Below are 14,155 nucleotides of genomic sequence, written 5' to 3'. Positions count from 1 at the left end.
GCATCATGGACCAACCTGGACCAAATCACGCCGGGGGGGCGGGGCCGCGACCTGTCCTTCCAGACCCGACGGCGGCCCCGCGCGTGGGGCCCGCCCCCGCCCCCGCGGCCCCGCCCCCCACTTCCGGCCGGACCGCGGTCACGTGGCCTGACCGGTCCCTCAGACGCGACGCGGCTTCTCTCGCGTCGAGTGTCCCGTCTTCCCTTCCGCCGGAAGTGGGGCAGCTTTCCCTTTCCGGCTACGGGTCCCCAAGCGGAGGGGGAGGCCGGACCGGGAGCCGAGCGGCGGCGGGGGCGGTAATGGCGGAGCTGGTGCAGGGGCAGAGCGCTCCGGTGGGGATGAAGGCCGAGGGCTTCGTGGACGCCCTGCACCGGGTCCGGCAGGTACGCGCGCGGCCGGCTGGCGGGAGCAGGGGAGCCCGAGGCGGGGCCGGCCCGAGCCCGAGGGGAGGAGGGGGTCGGCCTGGGGGCGGGAGGCAGCCCGGCTGACGCCTCCGTCGGGGTTGGCGGTGCCTTGGGGCTCCTGCAGCCCGAGGAGCCCGGGCATGGGGCGCCTCCGCGAGGCCCAGGCCCAGCCTGTCGGGCGGGTCTCGGACGGGGCTGCCCCGGACGCCTGCCCCATCGCGTGGGGCGGGAGCTGGACCTTCGCGGCTGCCAGCGCGGGGTTCTGAGGCTCGCGGTTGGGGAGCTCACGGTGAGGACCCGGGTATAGACAGGAGGCGGCTGTCTCAGGCCCAGTAGCTTCTATACTTGGAAAACATCGTCTTGGGACTTCGTCTAACTCGGGAGTACTTTGTTTTGGGGGGGTCCCCTTGGAGAGGGAAGCACGGAGAGTGTGAAGTGGCTGTGGGTGGTCCGTAAGGGGTAGAAATCCCTTCTGGGCCATAGTTTCTCCACTCTCGGGGAGAAGGTGATGTGGACTCATTCCAGCAGAGAAACTTGCGCATCTGACAGTGAGGTGCATTTTGTCAGAGTTAAATGAACTGATTTTAAGAGGTTACATGCTTCCCTGGAGAATGAATATCGGGCCTGCCATATGGGGCTTCGGGCGTGGGACTTCGAACAGAACACATCCTTGTATTGTGGGTAAACCTTACAAGGTAGCGCTAACACCTAAACTTCTGCTGTGGTCATCGTCTCTTCCTCTTGAATTGTAGGCATGCTGACTGACGTTGTAAAAGTTGGGCTGTAACTAATTACTGCTTGATTCCTAACAGAAAGCCGCAGGACTCATTGTATTAGAAGATCCACTCGGTCGCTTGAAGATGTGGTCTTTACATCTCTTTCCAGTATTCCAGGGGAGGGAACCCTTCCCGTGTCCCAGATACTGACTTTTCATTTTAATACTGATGCTCCTGTAGACATTATGTTGGATCCCAGAACTTTCCAAACGTATTGGTTCCACCTAAAATTTTATCTGATGGCCTGTTACTTACTGCCTAGGCACCAACCAGTACAGTAGTGAGTATCCATCATACTTAGACTTCAGAGCCAACCAGTGGCTGTCATGGATGAACATGCCCTCCCGCTCCCCTTCCACCTCTCTGCGTGCCAGCGTGTTGCATGCTCTCCTCTCCAGCACAAGGTCCTGAACCTTGTTTCTCACTGGCTACTAATATGTAATGGCTTCACTCAGTGCTGATGTGGGACAGTCACCTTGTTGGCCTCCTGTGTCCAGGAAGAATTACAGTCCCTACCCTAAAGAGCTCAGAGCCTCGGTGTGCAGAAGGCCTATCTAGTTGAACGTAAAATGAATTTTGAACCATTGAGAACACTTTCTGCTTCTCTTGAGCCAGTGGTTGAGCTCATATTCTTGGACAACCTACTCAGGAGGGAGGGCGACCCTCTGTTCCATGCTGACCTAATGTGGGTTGTTGGAGCAGTGGTTGTACTACTAGCAGAGGAGCTTCATTGGAAATGTTCCCAGCTCTGAAATGCACCATTGACTGGAGCAGGAATAAGCCCAATGAAGACACTGCTGTAAGTGTGACGTCTGAATATTAACTGCTGGAGGTCGATACTATCTCCAAGGATTTGATGGCCTTTAAAAACTAAAGAAAAAAACAGGTTTGTGGGTAATTTTAGATTTATTTATAGGTTTACATTGGGCGAGAAATGGCATGTTGGAAGTCTAAAATATTGTATGCTTATAGTAAAACTTACCTGAAAGGATCTCATGTTACTTGGGCATCTGGATGATGTGGTTCTACTTCTCTGTAGTATACACAGCGATTTTCCCCCAGCAGTAACTGGGAGTAAAAACTGTATTTATTTAAATGATTGCAAAGCTTTCCCCCTCTTATGTGCCCTCATAAACACCAGCAACAGTCTGTAAGGCCCTCGTCAGTTTGTCAGAGAGCAGGAAGCTCTATGGTGCTCAGTTTATCTAGAAGATGATCATAGCATATGAGTTGATCCTGCTGGGATTTGAACCTGCAGTTTCTATTAAGTCTGGGTACTTAGGGTTCAGTACCCAATCTACTCAACTTCCCTGCTAGCATCTAGAAGCCTCCTTGTGCTTTTGCTTACTTAATATACGATGTTTCTGACTCAAAGTCCAGTGTGCTGAATGCTCAGTCAGCTTCAGTTATACTTCAGTGTTTGGCACAACTGGATAATCCAGCCATTCTGTAGGGAAGTACACAGTGTGGAAATATGATCTGATTCAGTCCCAAAGATGAATATCGAATACTGCTGGGTATTTAAAAAAACCATCATGTTCAGTTCTCCTGTCATTGGCAGGTTAGCAAAAAGAAAGCACTATTTTTTCAACTTGTTTAGAGAGGGTGGGGTGTGGACTCAAAGCCAAAATAGGTTATCCTGTCCTATAGCTACGCTGCACCTCTACCCTGTCTGTCTAGGCCAGTGATGGCGAACCTATGACACGCGTGTCAGAGGTGACACGCGAACTCATTCTTTTGGTTGATTTTTCTTTGTTAAATGGCATTTAAATATATAAAATAAATATAAAAATATAAGTCTTTGTTTTACTAGGGTTGCAAATATCAAAAAAATTTCTATATGTGACACGGCACCAGAGTTAAGTTAGGGTTTTTCAAAATGCTGACACGCCGAGCTCAAAAGGTTTGCCATCACTGCTCTAGGTTATAAGGGGACCTCATGGAGATTATGGATGAGGAGATAAAAATCTGTTTTACCTTGTTTTCTAAGTATAGAAAATCTTTCCAGAAAGCCCACTGCTGGTTTAGGAGCATCCGTCATCAAGTGCCTGCGCATTTGCATGTTAACAAGACAGTGCGAAATCACAGTGTATTACAGACTCCCAGCAGCCTTCCATAAGCTCCACCAACTGTCTGCCGGTCATCAACTACTAGTAAATAGAAGAAAGGATCTGGCCAAACTGCTAATGCTTTTTAGGACTTGAAGGTTCTCTAGACCCAGTCAGTGCCTCTGTATTGCGTAACTCCAGAGTATTCTATCCACATGAATACAGTGTAATTGGTGCCTCAGGGATTTGAGCATTATGTTGATTCTGCACCCAAATGATTGTGATCAAGCCATTGTAGAATCAATAGAGAGTAACATTAGAACCTATTCTTTACCAGCACTTTAAAAAAATACATTGATTAGTGAGGGGCCTCCAGAGAATGCCTCCCAGGGCTGCTGGCTCACACTTTGAGCCTGGGCAGTAGGTGATTTGGCCTGAGTGCTGTACACAAGCACCAGATCTGCTTCAGGGAATGTGCATCCACCATTACAAGGAAAAGCCTCTGTTCGTTGGTGTTGGATACTCCCTGAGACACCCTGCCTTAACGTATGACGCTTCTGACTCAAAGTCAAGTGTGCTGCCTGTTCAGTCAGTTTCAGTTATACTCCACTGAGACCATCTCTTAGTTCTGTGCTTCAGTATCTCAAGTCATTTCACCAGGGACTTACTCCTGCATGTGTGTTCGTGTTAGCTTGCTCAGACACTTGAAGAAAACCAGTGTCTACAGGAAATCTGTGGGCTGCTTCTCTCTCTTTGATAGGACCCAGCAGCGTACCCTGCAAAGAGCGAGCCCTTGTTAAAGAATTGGCGACGGGACTGGGTCCTTTTGGGTCACTACACTAGTGCAAGCACTGAACCTCATGTTTGGTATTGAAAGGTGGACTCTGAGTGAATAGTGTGTGTGCCTCTAAGGCTTTTCTCATTTTCATCTGAGACTATCTTTAAATTTTATTTTTAAAAATATATATATTTTTTATTGATTTCAGAGGGGAAGGGATGACTCTGAAGTCCCAATTATTTGTAGATTCAGATTTCCCTGGACCAGAATTCTTAAACCCATGGCCCACGGGCTCGGGAAGGCTCCCAGTGGGCCTGCAGGCATGCCTTGTTCGACTCACACAGTGCCAGCACTTAGGAACCAGAATGATTTCACATAAAACATGGAGATTCCTAGCTCCCGCACTGCTCCCGCACTTTGCAGTGGCAGTACTGTATTCGGCAGGACTGAGGGCCTCTGCCCCTTTGCACACGCGTTGACTCTGGTTGCCTTTATTCCTACCACTTTGCTCATGTTTTACACTGCCCGTTGGGGTGCCTATCCACAGCCTTTATTTTTCTTATCCTTTTTCAATTGTGAGCCCATCATTTCTAGGTTTTATTTGAAATTTATAATGGAAAAAACTGGGAGGAGAGTTGGGCAATCTAAGGCTCCTGCAAGTAGCTGCGTGACCTTAGGCTAGGTTAGTCTTTCCCAACATTTGATTTACAGGCTGTTCCTATGTCTTCCATGGGGAATACGGGGTTAAATAAAGGTGAATTGGCTTCTTTACTACAAGGCTTCTTAGAGCCTTTAGTATGCTTATGTGCACTAAGGCCTAAATGTCCTGAAGTTAAATCACTTCATACCCTCTTTTCATAAAACCAAATTCCATTCTGTGGATCAAACTTAGGAAATGTTGAGCTAAATAATCTCAGTGGTCCCTTCAAGGCCATGAGCTGGATTTGAAAAAAAAAAAAAAATTGGTCATATTATTTTGGCTCTTTTGCTTTATAATACGTTATACAGCAGGTCCTCAAATAACGTCTTTTCGTTCAATATTGTTTTGTTATAATGTTGATGAGATGTCATAGGAATTTTACTCTTACTTATGTCAATTAGCACAGTAAAATTAGTTTCTTTATATGTTATTTCCCTGTGGTTCCAAGAACCTTTTTATGACGTTAAGTGAGGACTTACTGTATTGGGTGTCTGTTCAAACTTTCCTCTCCCTAGCTTTTCTGTGCAGTCCTTTTACCCTTAAGAACTGTCTCTCTGGAAAATGTTTTGCATTTTGAGTTTCGTTGTAAAGACACTTGGGAAAGAATAGCCAATATTTCTATTGGAGGCACTTTTATCTGAATACCAGATGAGAGCAAATCACTTGCAAGACTGAGTGGTGTTAATGGAAGTAGTGGTGTGATTCAGATTACCTGCCCTTTATTTGAGTATCTGCTGAGTCCAGGGCTGCTTGCTGGATGCTGGGACAGTGCAAAGATAGATCAGACAACTTTGCAGCTGGTTTTATCTTACTGTGGATTAAATTCTCACAACAACCAGGTGTGATATTCGGGACAAGGGTTATATCTCTCATTTTATATTTGAAAATAAGCCAAAGGGAAACAAAGCAGTTTTCTCAGAGGCACACAAATAATATAGACATTGTTCTCAGACCCATGTCTTGTGCATTCTAAGAAGGATTTTGGTTCCTTTGCAGAGGTAGTTGCATAGTTTTCATTTCAGTGAGACATCAGCAGTCTTTGAACAAAGCATTGAAAGGATGCTGGTGGAATTAGATGGAACGGAGGGGAGAGAGCTACTGGACATGCCATTGTTAGGGTCTTTGGTGGGGGAACAGCTGGAACAGTATTTCGGCTTGCAGCCTCAGCTGGTCATCTTAGCATTTTTCCTACAGACGGGTTTCTCCATGTGCACTTTAAATTTAGCAAATGTTTTGTTTGTTTTTTGTTAATCCTCACCCAAGGATATTTTTCCATTGATTTTTAGGGAAAGTGGAAGAAAGAGGGAAAGACGGAGAGAAATATCGATGTGAGAGAAACACATCGATTGGTTGTCTCCTGCGTGAGCCCTGACCAGGGCCTGGGCTGAGAAGGAGCCTGCAGCCAAGGTATAATATGCCCTTGACTGGAATCAAACCTGGGACCCTTTGATCCGCAAGCCAAGGCTCTATCCACTGAGCCAAACCAGCTAGGGCAAATTTAGCAAATGTTTAATGAGAACCAAGCATTTTGCCATGCATTAGGGAAGCTGTTCTTTAACTTTGGTAACATGGACCTTTTTATTTTTTTAAGATATATTTTTATTGATTTTTTTTTTTTTTTTAAGAAGGAGAGGGGTAGAAACATTGATGAGAGAGACACATTGATCAGCTGCCTCCTGTACTCCCCTCACTGGGGATCCAGGCCAAAACCCAGGCATGTGCCCTGACCGGGTATCGAACCGGCGGCCTCTTGGTTCATGGGTTGCAACCATGAACCACATCAGCCGGGCAGAACATGGACCTTTTAAAGACTCTTCAAAACTTTGAACTCCTCAGAGATATGTGTTGGTTTTGTATATAAATTCAAGAATTTATCAAGCTGAGCCCTGGAGCTCCCAGTGAAGGACTCTTTGTCCAGGGTTACCGAGGTGATTGAGAAGGTCCACTCTTCAGAGAGTTCCTTGTGAGGAGACAATGGAACCAGTAACTTTCTCGGTGAGATTCTGCTATTTAGAGCTAGGTTATCAAGTGCTTTGCAATCACAGATAAGGGGGTATTTAATTCTCCCCAAATGTGGGCAGCACGAAGTTGTCAGGAAAAGGTATTAAGAAGAGCTGATACCTTACTTGATTGGTATATAGAATTCCTTGTTTTGGCAATGCCAGTAAATAGGGCAGGACCAGCCGGGGCCCCATCTCTGCCAACACTTCTGCTACCATTTGTTGAGCTTGTGTTATGCTCGGTGCGAGGCACAACTTTCATAGATGTTCTCTCATTTGATAGTCACAAAATTCCCAGGTGGTAAAGTAGTGAAGTGGTTATTAAGAGCTTGGCTTCAGACTATATGAGCTCAAGTTCTGGTTATGCCACTTACTAGCTTAGTCACTGGACAAGTTATCTACCTTCTTTAAGCCTAAGTTTCCTTATGTGTAAAATGGAGATAATTGATGTTAGTAATAATTTTTTAAACTAGCTAATATTAGAAGTTAGGAGGTTACCCTTAGGGGAGGTGGGGTTGTGTAGTGACTGAAGGGGGCCCGAGGCAGGCTTCTGGGGCCCTGGTGATGTTCTGTTTCTTGACCTGGATGCTAGTTGCACAGGCATTTTCATTAGTGAAAATTCAGTGAGCTATAAACGTATCCGTGTAGTTTTCTGGAGCATTATTCTTCAGTGAAAGGTTAAAATAGCAAACGGTCTTGTTCCTTACCATGTGCCTGGCATTGCTCTACATTGTTACCCTGTTATCCCCATGGATACAATTCCAGGCAGGCCCCAAACCCACAGTGATGGGAATAGTAGCTACTTTATAAGGTCACTGTGAAGATTAAATGAGGGCAACAGCAGGCTTTTAGTGCAGTAAATTTGATATAGTGCTGTCTTCACTGTGACCCACCAGGTAGTGGGATGCAGAACTAGGACTTGCCCCTGTGCACTGACTCCAGCCCCTGCCCTCTGAACTTCTCTTAGCCCCCGGCTCGGCCGTGGGGAGCAGAGACTCTCAGTCCAGCCCGTGCATTCTCCAGGTCCCGAGCAAGGCCACTCTGGGGAACTGTAGAAAAGGGGTTTCAGGGGGGTAAGTTGGGTTCCTGCTCCCTGGGTGATGTGAGCTTCCGCCTCTACTTATTGGATCCCTGAAAATCATCAGCAGCTATTTTGATAGCATGGACATCGTATGTGGAAGACTTGGTGGTGCTCGATGGCTTTGCCCGTTTCCATTTAATATAAAGTTCTAATCAGTGTAAAGTTGTGGACACAGTCACAGCTTCCTATTTGGGTTTATAGGATGAGCTTTGATTACAAAACCTGTCAACAGAGAAATTTAGTTCTAAAGGTGTGCACTGGGAATAATTAATCGCCATGTTTGTGAACTTCAGTAATTTGTGTCCTATCTTTGTGATTTTTGCCATAGCAGTGAACCTTCAATATTCTGTTAATATTTTAAAATCATTTTAAAATTTGGATTTGTTTGAAATATTTTTCAAAAAGGAAGCTAAAGCATTGTCATAAATGAAAAACTTTGCCATGTATTGAAGGTAACTGTAAAAAAAATATATATATATATATATATATATATATATATATATATATATTCATCCATGCACCTTTTTCAAAATCACCTGTGTACCCCTCTGTGGAACACACTGGTTTAGTTCGTCCCTGCATTTCACAGGTGTGTACACCGAGGAGCAAGGCCATTGAGGGTCTTGCCCAGGGTCATACACTGGAAGATCTGGCTGGAAAACCTAACTCTTGACTGACTCCTGGGCCAGTGCTCCCTTCCTTCGTATTTTCGCTGGCTACCGGCAGTGGAGGTTAAATTAAGTCTATCACGTTTATATTTCATCTTTTTCTGTGCTTAAAATAGCGCAGGTAGTGAGATAACCCATTCTCTTCCCCACCTACGCTCCAAAGCGGGAAAAGTAATGGAAGTGGTAGAAAATCGGTAGCAGAGTCCCCTCAAGGTCATGCTTTCAGATAAGAACTGAAGTGGCCTTGGTTTTGTAGGGATATTCTGGCTTCGGTGGCTTGTTTTCTGGCCCATGCCATTAACTGAGAATGTACCCTACTTTCCTTAGCAGCTGCTGCTCAGAATGATCAGTTGCGATGTGAGGAATTGCTTGAGGTCTGTGCACTGTGAACCACTAGGTTTAAATCCTTGAGAAGTGAAATATGTTTAAGAAAGTATTAGGTGGAGGAAAGAGAGGTAGCTTAGTGCTGTGGTTATAGACTTGAGTCAGGCATGCCTGGGCTTAAATACCATTTCTGCTACTACAAGATGCATGATTTTTGACAGGTCACTCAGCTTCTCTGAACCTCACTTTTCTTTATCTTAAAAGTGGAAATAATGCCCTAGACCAGTGGTTCTCAACCTTCCTAATGCCGCGGCCCTTTAATACAGTTCCTCATGTTGTGGTGACCCCCAACTATAAAATTATTTTCGTTGCTACTTCATAACTATAACTTTACTACTGTTATGAATCGTAATGTAAATACCTGATATGCAGGATGTATTTTCATTGTTACAAATTGAACATAATTAAAGCATAGTGATTAATCACAAAAACAATATGTAATTATATATGTGTTTTCCGATGGTCTTAGGCGACCCCTGTGAAAGGGTCGTTCGACCCCCAAAGGGGTTGCGACCCACAGGTTGAGAACCGCTGCCCTAGACTGTTTGGCTCAGTAGATAGAGCGTCCGTCTGCGGACCAAAGGGTCCCAGGTTCGAATCCCGTCAGGGGCACATGCCTGGGTTGCAGGCTCAGTCCAGCGTGCAGGAGGCAGCCAATCAATGATTCCCTCTCATCATTGATGTTTCTATCTCTCTCTTTCTCTCCCTTCCTCTCTGAAATCAATAAAAAAATATTTTTTTAAAAAATGGAAATAACACCAGCCTCCTAGAGAATCATTGTAAGGAATAAATGAGATAGCATGTTTAAAATGCTCCTAGAGTACCTAGCGCATAGTGAGCACTCATTACATTTTAACTGGTTATTTTAGTAGGTATTTCATATTTCCTAGAATAAAGTTACATTTATATGAAGAAACGAACACGTTGAATTTTATGGTATATTGTAATATACAATGAAATATCAATGTAAATGGTGATGCAATTGTATATTTTAATGTTAAACTTGTATCTAATATTTGTTTAGCCAAAGTTTAAATGCAGTCTATTGACTTCAGAGCTACACCTCTTAACCATTATTACAAATTTCCCTAGTTATAGATGCCTGAAGCAAACATGACTTAAGAACAAATCTGGCCTGGCCAGATAGTTCAGTAGGTTAGAGCGTTGCACCAACAGGCCAAGGTTGCAGGTTCAATCCCTGGTCAGGGCACATGCAAAATCAACCAGTGAATGCACAAATAAGTGGAACAACAAATCAATGTCTGTCTCTCCCTCCTTCCCTCCCTCTCTCTGTCCCTCCGTCCCTCCTTCTCCCTCTCTCTCTAAAAAAATTAAAAAATAAAATAAAATAGTGGATTAAAAAAAACATTTGAAAGTCCCAGTCACAAATTTGGAAAGACACTTACTGATATAATCAATATTAGGAACAGGAAACTATTGTAGCACGTTTACCATATTGGCTGTGGGAGGAAAATAAGGAAGGCCGAGGACTCAGGAATAGCATTTAGCTAGTTTGGCAGGAAGGAAAAAGATTTGGAAGATGAGGTTTCAGCAGAAGGGAGCAGGGAGAGTGCCTGACGGGTAGAGTGCACATTTTGAGGCCCCGTCTTTGAGAGTGAGGTCACATGCACACTGTTGAGGAACTCCACTGATAGTCATACCCTTTTCTTTTGTGTTTTGGGGTAATCATGTCTTCTGAGAATGTTTTGGTCGGTCTTTTAAAAAACAACTAGAGCAGTCTTTTTTTTTCTTCTTACATATTTTTATTGATTTCAGAGAGGAAGGGAGAGGGAGAGATAGAAACATCAATGATGACAGAATCATTGATTGGCTGCCTCCTGCACGCCCCCTACTGGGGATTGAGCCTGCAACCCAAGCACGTGCCCTTGGCAGGAATTGAACCTGGGACCCTTCAGTCTGCAGACCAACGCTCTACCCACTGAGCCAAACCAGCTAGGGCAACTAGGCCAATTTTGAAAACCCTTACATTAGCCAGTTTATTGTGGCAGACGAGGGGGTCTCTGTGGACATAAGCTCTTGCGTCTTCTCACCTTTTAACCCACCTGCTTTACCAGCTGAGTCCTTACAGGTAACTTTTGCATCTTAAGTAGCCAACCTCTGCAAGCTTATCCAAAACAAATAAGGGAGCAAGCTGGCAAGTAGATGATAGAATGCTGTTAGGCAGGATGTATATGGCCTTTTGTTTAAGGGCAAATGGCCACTTGCCCGTAGAGGCTTGCTTGGATATAGGAGGTGGAGTTTCTATCGGCTGTCTATCTTTAGTATTTGAGATTGTCAAACTTTTTCTTTAAAGGTCCAGATAGTATGGCTTTGCACACTATATGGTCTCTGCAACTCCTTACCGATAACAAATGGGTGTAGCTCTGTTCTAATAAAGCTTTCCTTACAAAAGCAGGTGGCTCACCAACCATAGTTTGCCCTGGTTTAGAATATCTCCTATTAGCACACCTAATGGTGTTCCTGTTCTTGTCCACTTAGAATCTATTTGTCTTGGCCAAGAGGATCTTTTAAAAACAAATTAGCACATTACTTCCCTTAGAAAGCCTTGTAGTTGCTTCTGATCACCCTTCCTATAAAATCCAAGCCCCTTCCCAGGATCAGTAAAGCCCTGTGTGAGCTGGCTCTTGCCCACTTCTTAGAACACATCTAATTCCTTCTACTCCAGTGACATTCACTTCTTTTAGGCTCATACCTACCGAACTTGCTCCTGCCTCAGGCCTTTGTATAAGCTGTTTCTTCTTCCTGGACAGCTCTTCCTCAGATTTTTGTGTAGCCAGCTGCTACTCCTCATTTAGGTCTCAGGTTACACGTCACCTCCTAGTGTCCTGCCCTGATCGCCCTATATAAAGTAGCTCTCCCAAGCACTCTATATGTCATTGTCTCTTATTGGCATCATGCTCATTGCCACCTGAAATGCTCAGTTTATTATGTACCTGTGACTCCCCACCGACTGCTGACTCCAGGGAACAGGGGCTTGGTTATTCTTGTTCGCCACAGGAATGTTGGTGCCTGGAACAGCCTAGCACATAGTAGGCAATCACCATTTGTTGGGTGATTTGCCTTGTTTTACAGCCCTGGTATTTGTGAAGTGCTTTTCAGTGTACAAAGCCCTTTTGTGTTCAGAGTATGTTGTTATCTTTTCGAAAACTATGAAGCAGGTGGTATTATACCCAGAGGATCTTAAGCAGAGAAGAAACGGACTTGCCCAATATCACAGAACCAGGGAAGGGACAGGCCCTAACTCCAGGGCATTTAAGTCTTGCCTGGGGTTTTTGCGATTGTCTTTAGTTGTTTGTTTAAGGTAATTTATCTTTATGTTGGTCCTGGAAGGTCTCACACTTCTGGGCACATTGGGACAAGTTCAGAATTTCCACTAAAGACTTTGCTCTCTGAGACAGGTGTGCTAGGCTTAATTCAGGGAGTAACATCACGAGCAACTGCTATAGGCATTCCTTTGATTAAATCAAAGAGTTGATTTATTGTGAAGATCACAATAATTTCCTCATGAGAACAAAGTAAATAAGTAAGGAGTCTATGTAGCATTTGTTTTGGGGGGAAATGTTTTAATAGCTATGTTCTGTTCTTTAACTGATGATAAATAAAATGTTAAAAGTTGAAACAGATCTCAGAGATTATCTTACTTTCTCAAGTGCAGGAATCTTATCATAGCCTGGACAATCATCCCCCTGCTGTCCGGACACTTCCAACGAAGAGCAGCTTATTGCCTTATATCTGTAGATTGCATCATCACTTTTATAGATGTTACAGTTAATAGGATGGATATATTTCTAAAGCGTTGTCAGTTGAGCAAACATGGCCTTTTAAATATTGTTGGGGAATTCGTTTCTTAAAGGAATCCTGTGATAAAACCTTTTGAGCAAAGTTTTTCTTATTTTTGGCCTGCTTTTTTCCTTCAAATGCAGTATGCCTCTATTTTAAGTGATGGCTTAGAAATACTAATTGCTTGTAAAAGACACATTTTTGGTACTATTTTATTTCTAAAGACACATTATTATTAAGACCAAAAGAAAACTCAGCTAACAGTGAAAAGTGTTTATACTACCATGACATTGCCTTACATTAATGTCGGTTGGGGCGGGGGCAGGGGGAGACAGTGAAAAAACAGCCCTCTAAAGAGGACTCGTCTTTCTCCCTCGAATAGAGCCATGATTTGTTCCTGAATATTTAAATCTGCTTCTTCTGTAGATTGCTGCTAAAATTGATTCGATTCCTCACTTGAATAATTCCACACCTCTAGTGGACCCCTCCGTGTATGGATATGGAGTACAAAAACGGCCCCTGGATGATGGAGGTAAGTTGTTGTCGGTATCTTTGCTTTTCAGGTGGTAGTGAACCTGTCAGTGCAGTTTGTGCCAGCCATTTCCTTAACAGCTCTCTCCAGCACCACTCTGCAGCGGAATGGCTGAGGGGACGTATTTAGGGTGATTTTTCTCAGCAATTCTCCGGCATTTGAGTTCTTATTTGCCTTGATAATACAGGAATCTTCTTAGCTGCTCTCAGGGAAAGACTTGGCCTTTGAGCATCAGCTTGGAAGTAATTTGACAGATTTGATAGTTTTGCTGGATTCAGCCTTCCGTTCTTCCAGTACACATGTAAGAATTGAAGTTTCCACTTTCCTCCAAAATAAAGCTAAGTTTTGATGCATAGCTTTGAGGAAGCCGTGGCTGTATCTTGACCTTAAAGAAAGGAAAGGGGGGAAGGGAGATAACCTTTCTCTGTTCTATCTGCTGGTTTTTCATCATTCCCATTTATGACAAGTTCTTTCTAGAAACATTTATTTTTCTTTCATTCATTCATTTGTTATTTTGCTGGTTGGTTTATATATTCAACTCCACTCCATCCCCCAAAATTTAAAACCAATTAGCAGTGCCTATCACCAGGACCCTGGCAGAGAATATACCAAATGTGCTTCTGTAGAGAACTTGGCCTTCCTTTGTCTCATTTGGTCTTCCATAAAGTAGGCCTATAACAGGGATTGTGAAATATACTAGATGGTACGTGAATGTTCACATAGTGGTGGGCCAGTGTCTTCTCCTTCTGCCCTGTCAGTCTGCATATGCATCCAACCATGTATGCATGTACATATTTCTATGATACATTAAGTGAAAAAAATCAAGGTGTGCAACAGTATGTATTATGTAATCCCTTTTTCTAAAAAAATGCATGTTTTTATATACATAGGAAAAATGTAATTTGGCTTGATTGAGTGATTGATTTTTCTCTGGTCTCCTTGGGATTCTAAAAGAGGAGATCACCATTATTTTTTAGACTAGA

The 14,155-nt window shown here is 44.0% G+C and overlaps 1 protein-coding gene across 6 annotated transcripts in view; it reads left to right on the top strand.

Moving 5' to 3' along the window:
- The first annotated feature begins 216 nt into the window (after positions 1-216).
- FUBP3 (far upstream element binding protein 3) overlaps positions 217-14,155 on the top strand; it is a 53,806-nt gene continuing 39,867 nt past the window's right edge. For 3 of the 6 annotated variants that reach the window (XM_036329338.1, XM_036329339.1, XM_036329337.1), the window contains exons 1-2: positions 219-383; positions 13,067-13,172. In XM_036329338.1, coding sequence (XP_036185231.1) covers positions 300-383; positions 13,067-13,172 — 190 coding nt within the window. In that variant the 5' untranslated portion in view covers positions 219-299. Of the gene's footprint in view, positions 384-13,066; positions 13,173-14,155 lie in introns of those variants that run through there. The other 3 variants (XM_036329343.1, XM_036329342.1, XM_036329344.1) reach the window with 2 other exon arrangements.

Source organism: Myotis myotis, unplaced genomic scaffold, assembly GCF_014108235.1.
Source record: "Myotis myotis isolate mMyoMyo1 unplaced genomic scaffold, mMyoMyo1.p scaffold_m19_p_12, whole genome shotgun sequence".
Taxonomy (NCBI): Eukaryota; Metazoa; Chordata; class Mammalia; order Chiroptera; family Vespertilionidae; genus Myotis; species Myotis myotis.
This window is presented reverse-complemented; position numbering and strand designations above follow the sequence as displayed.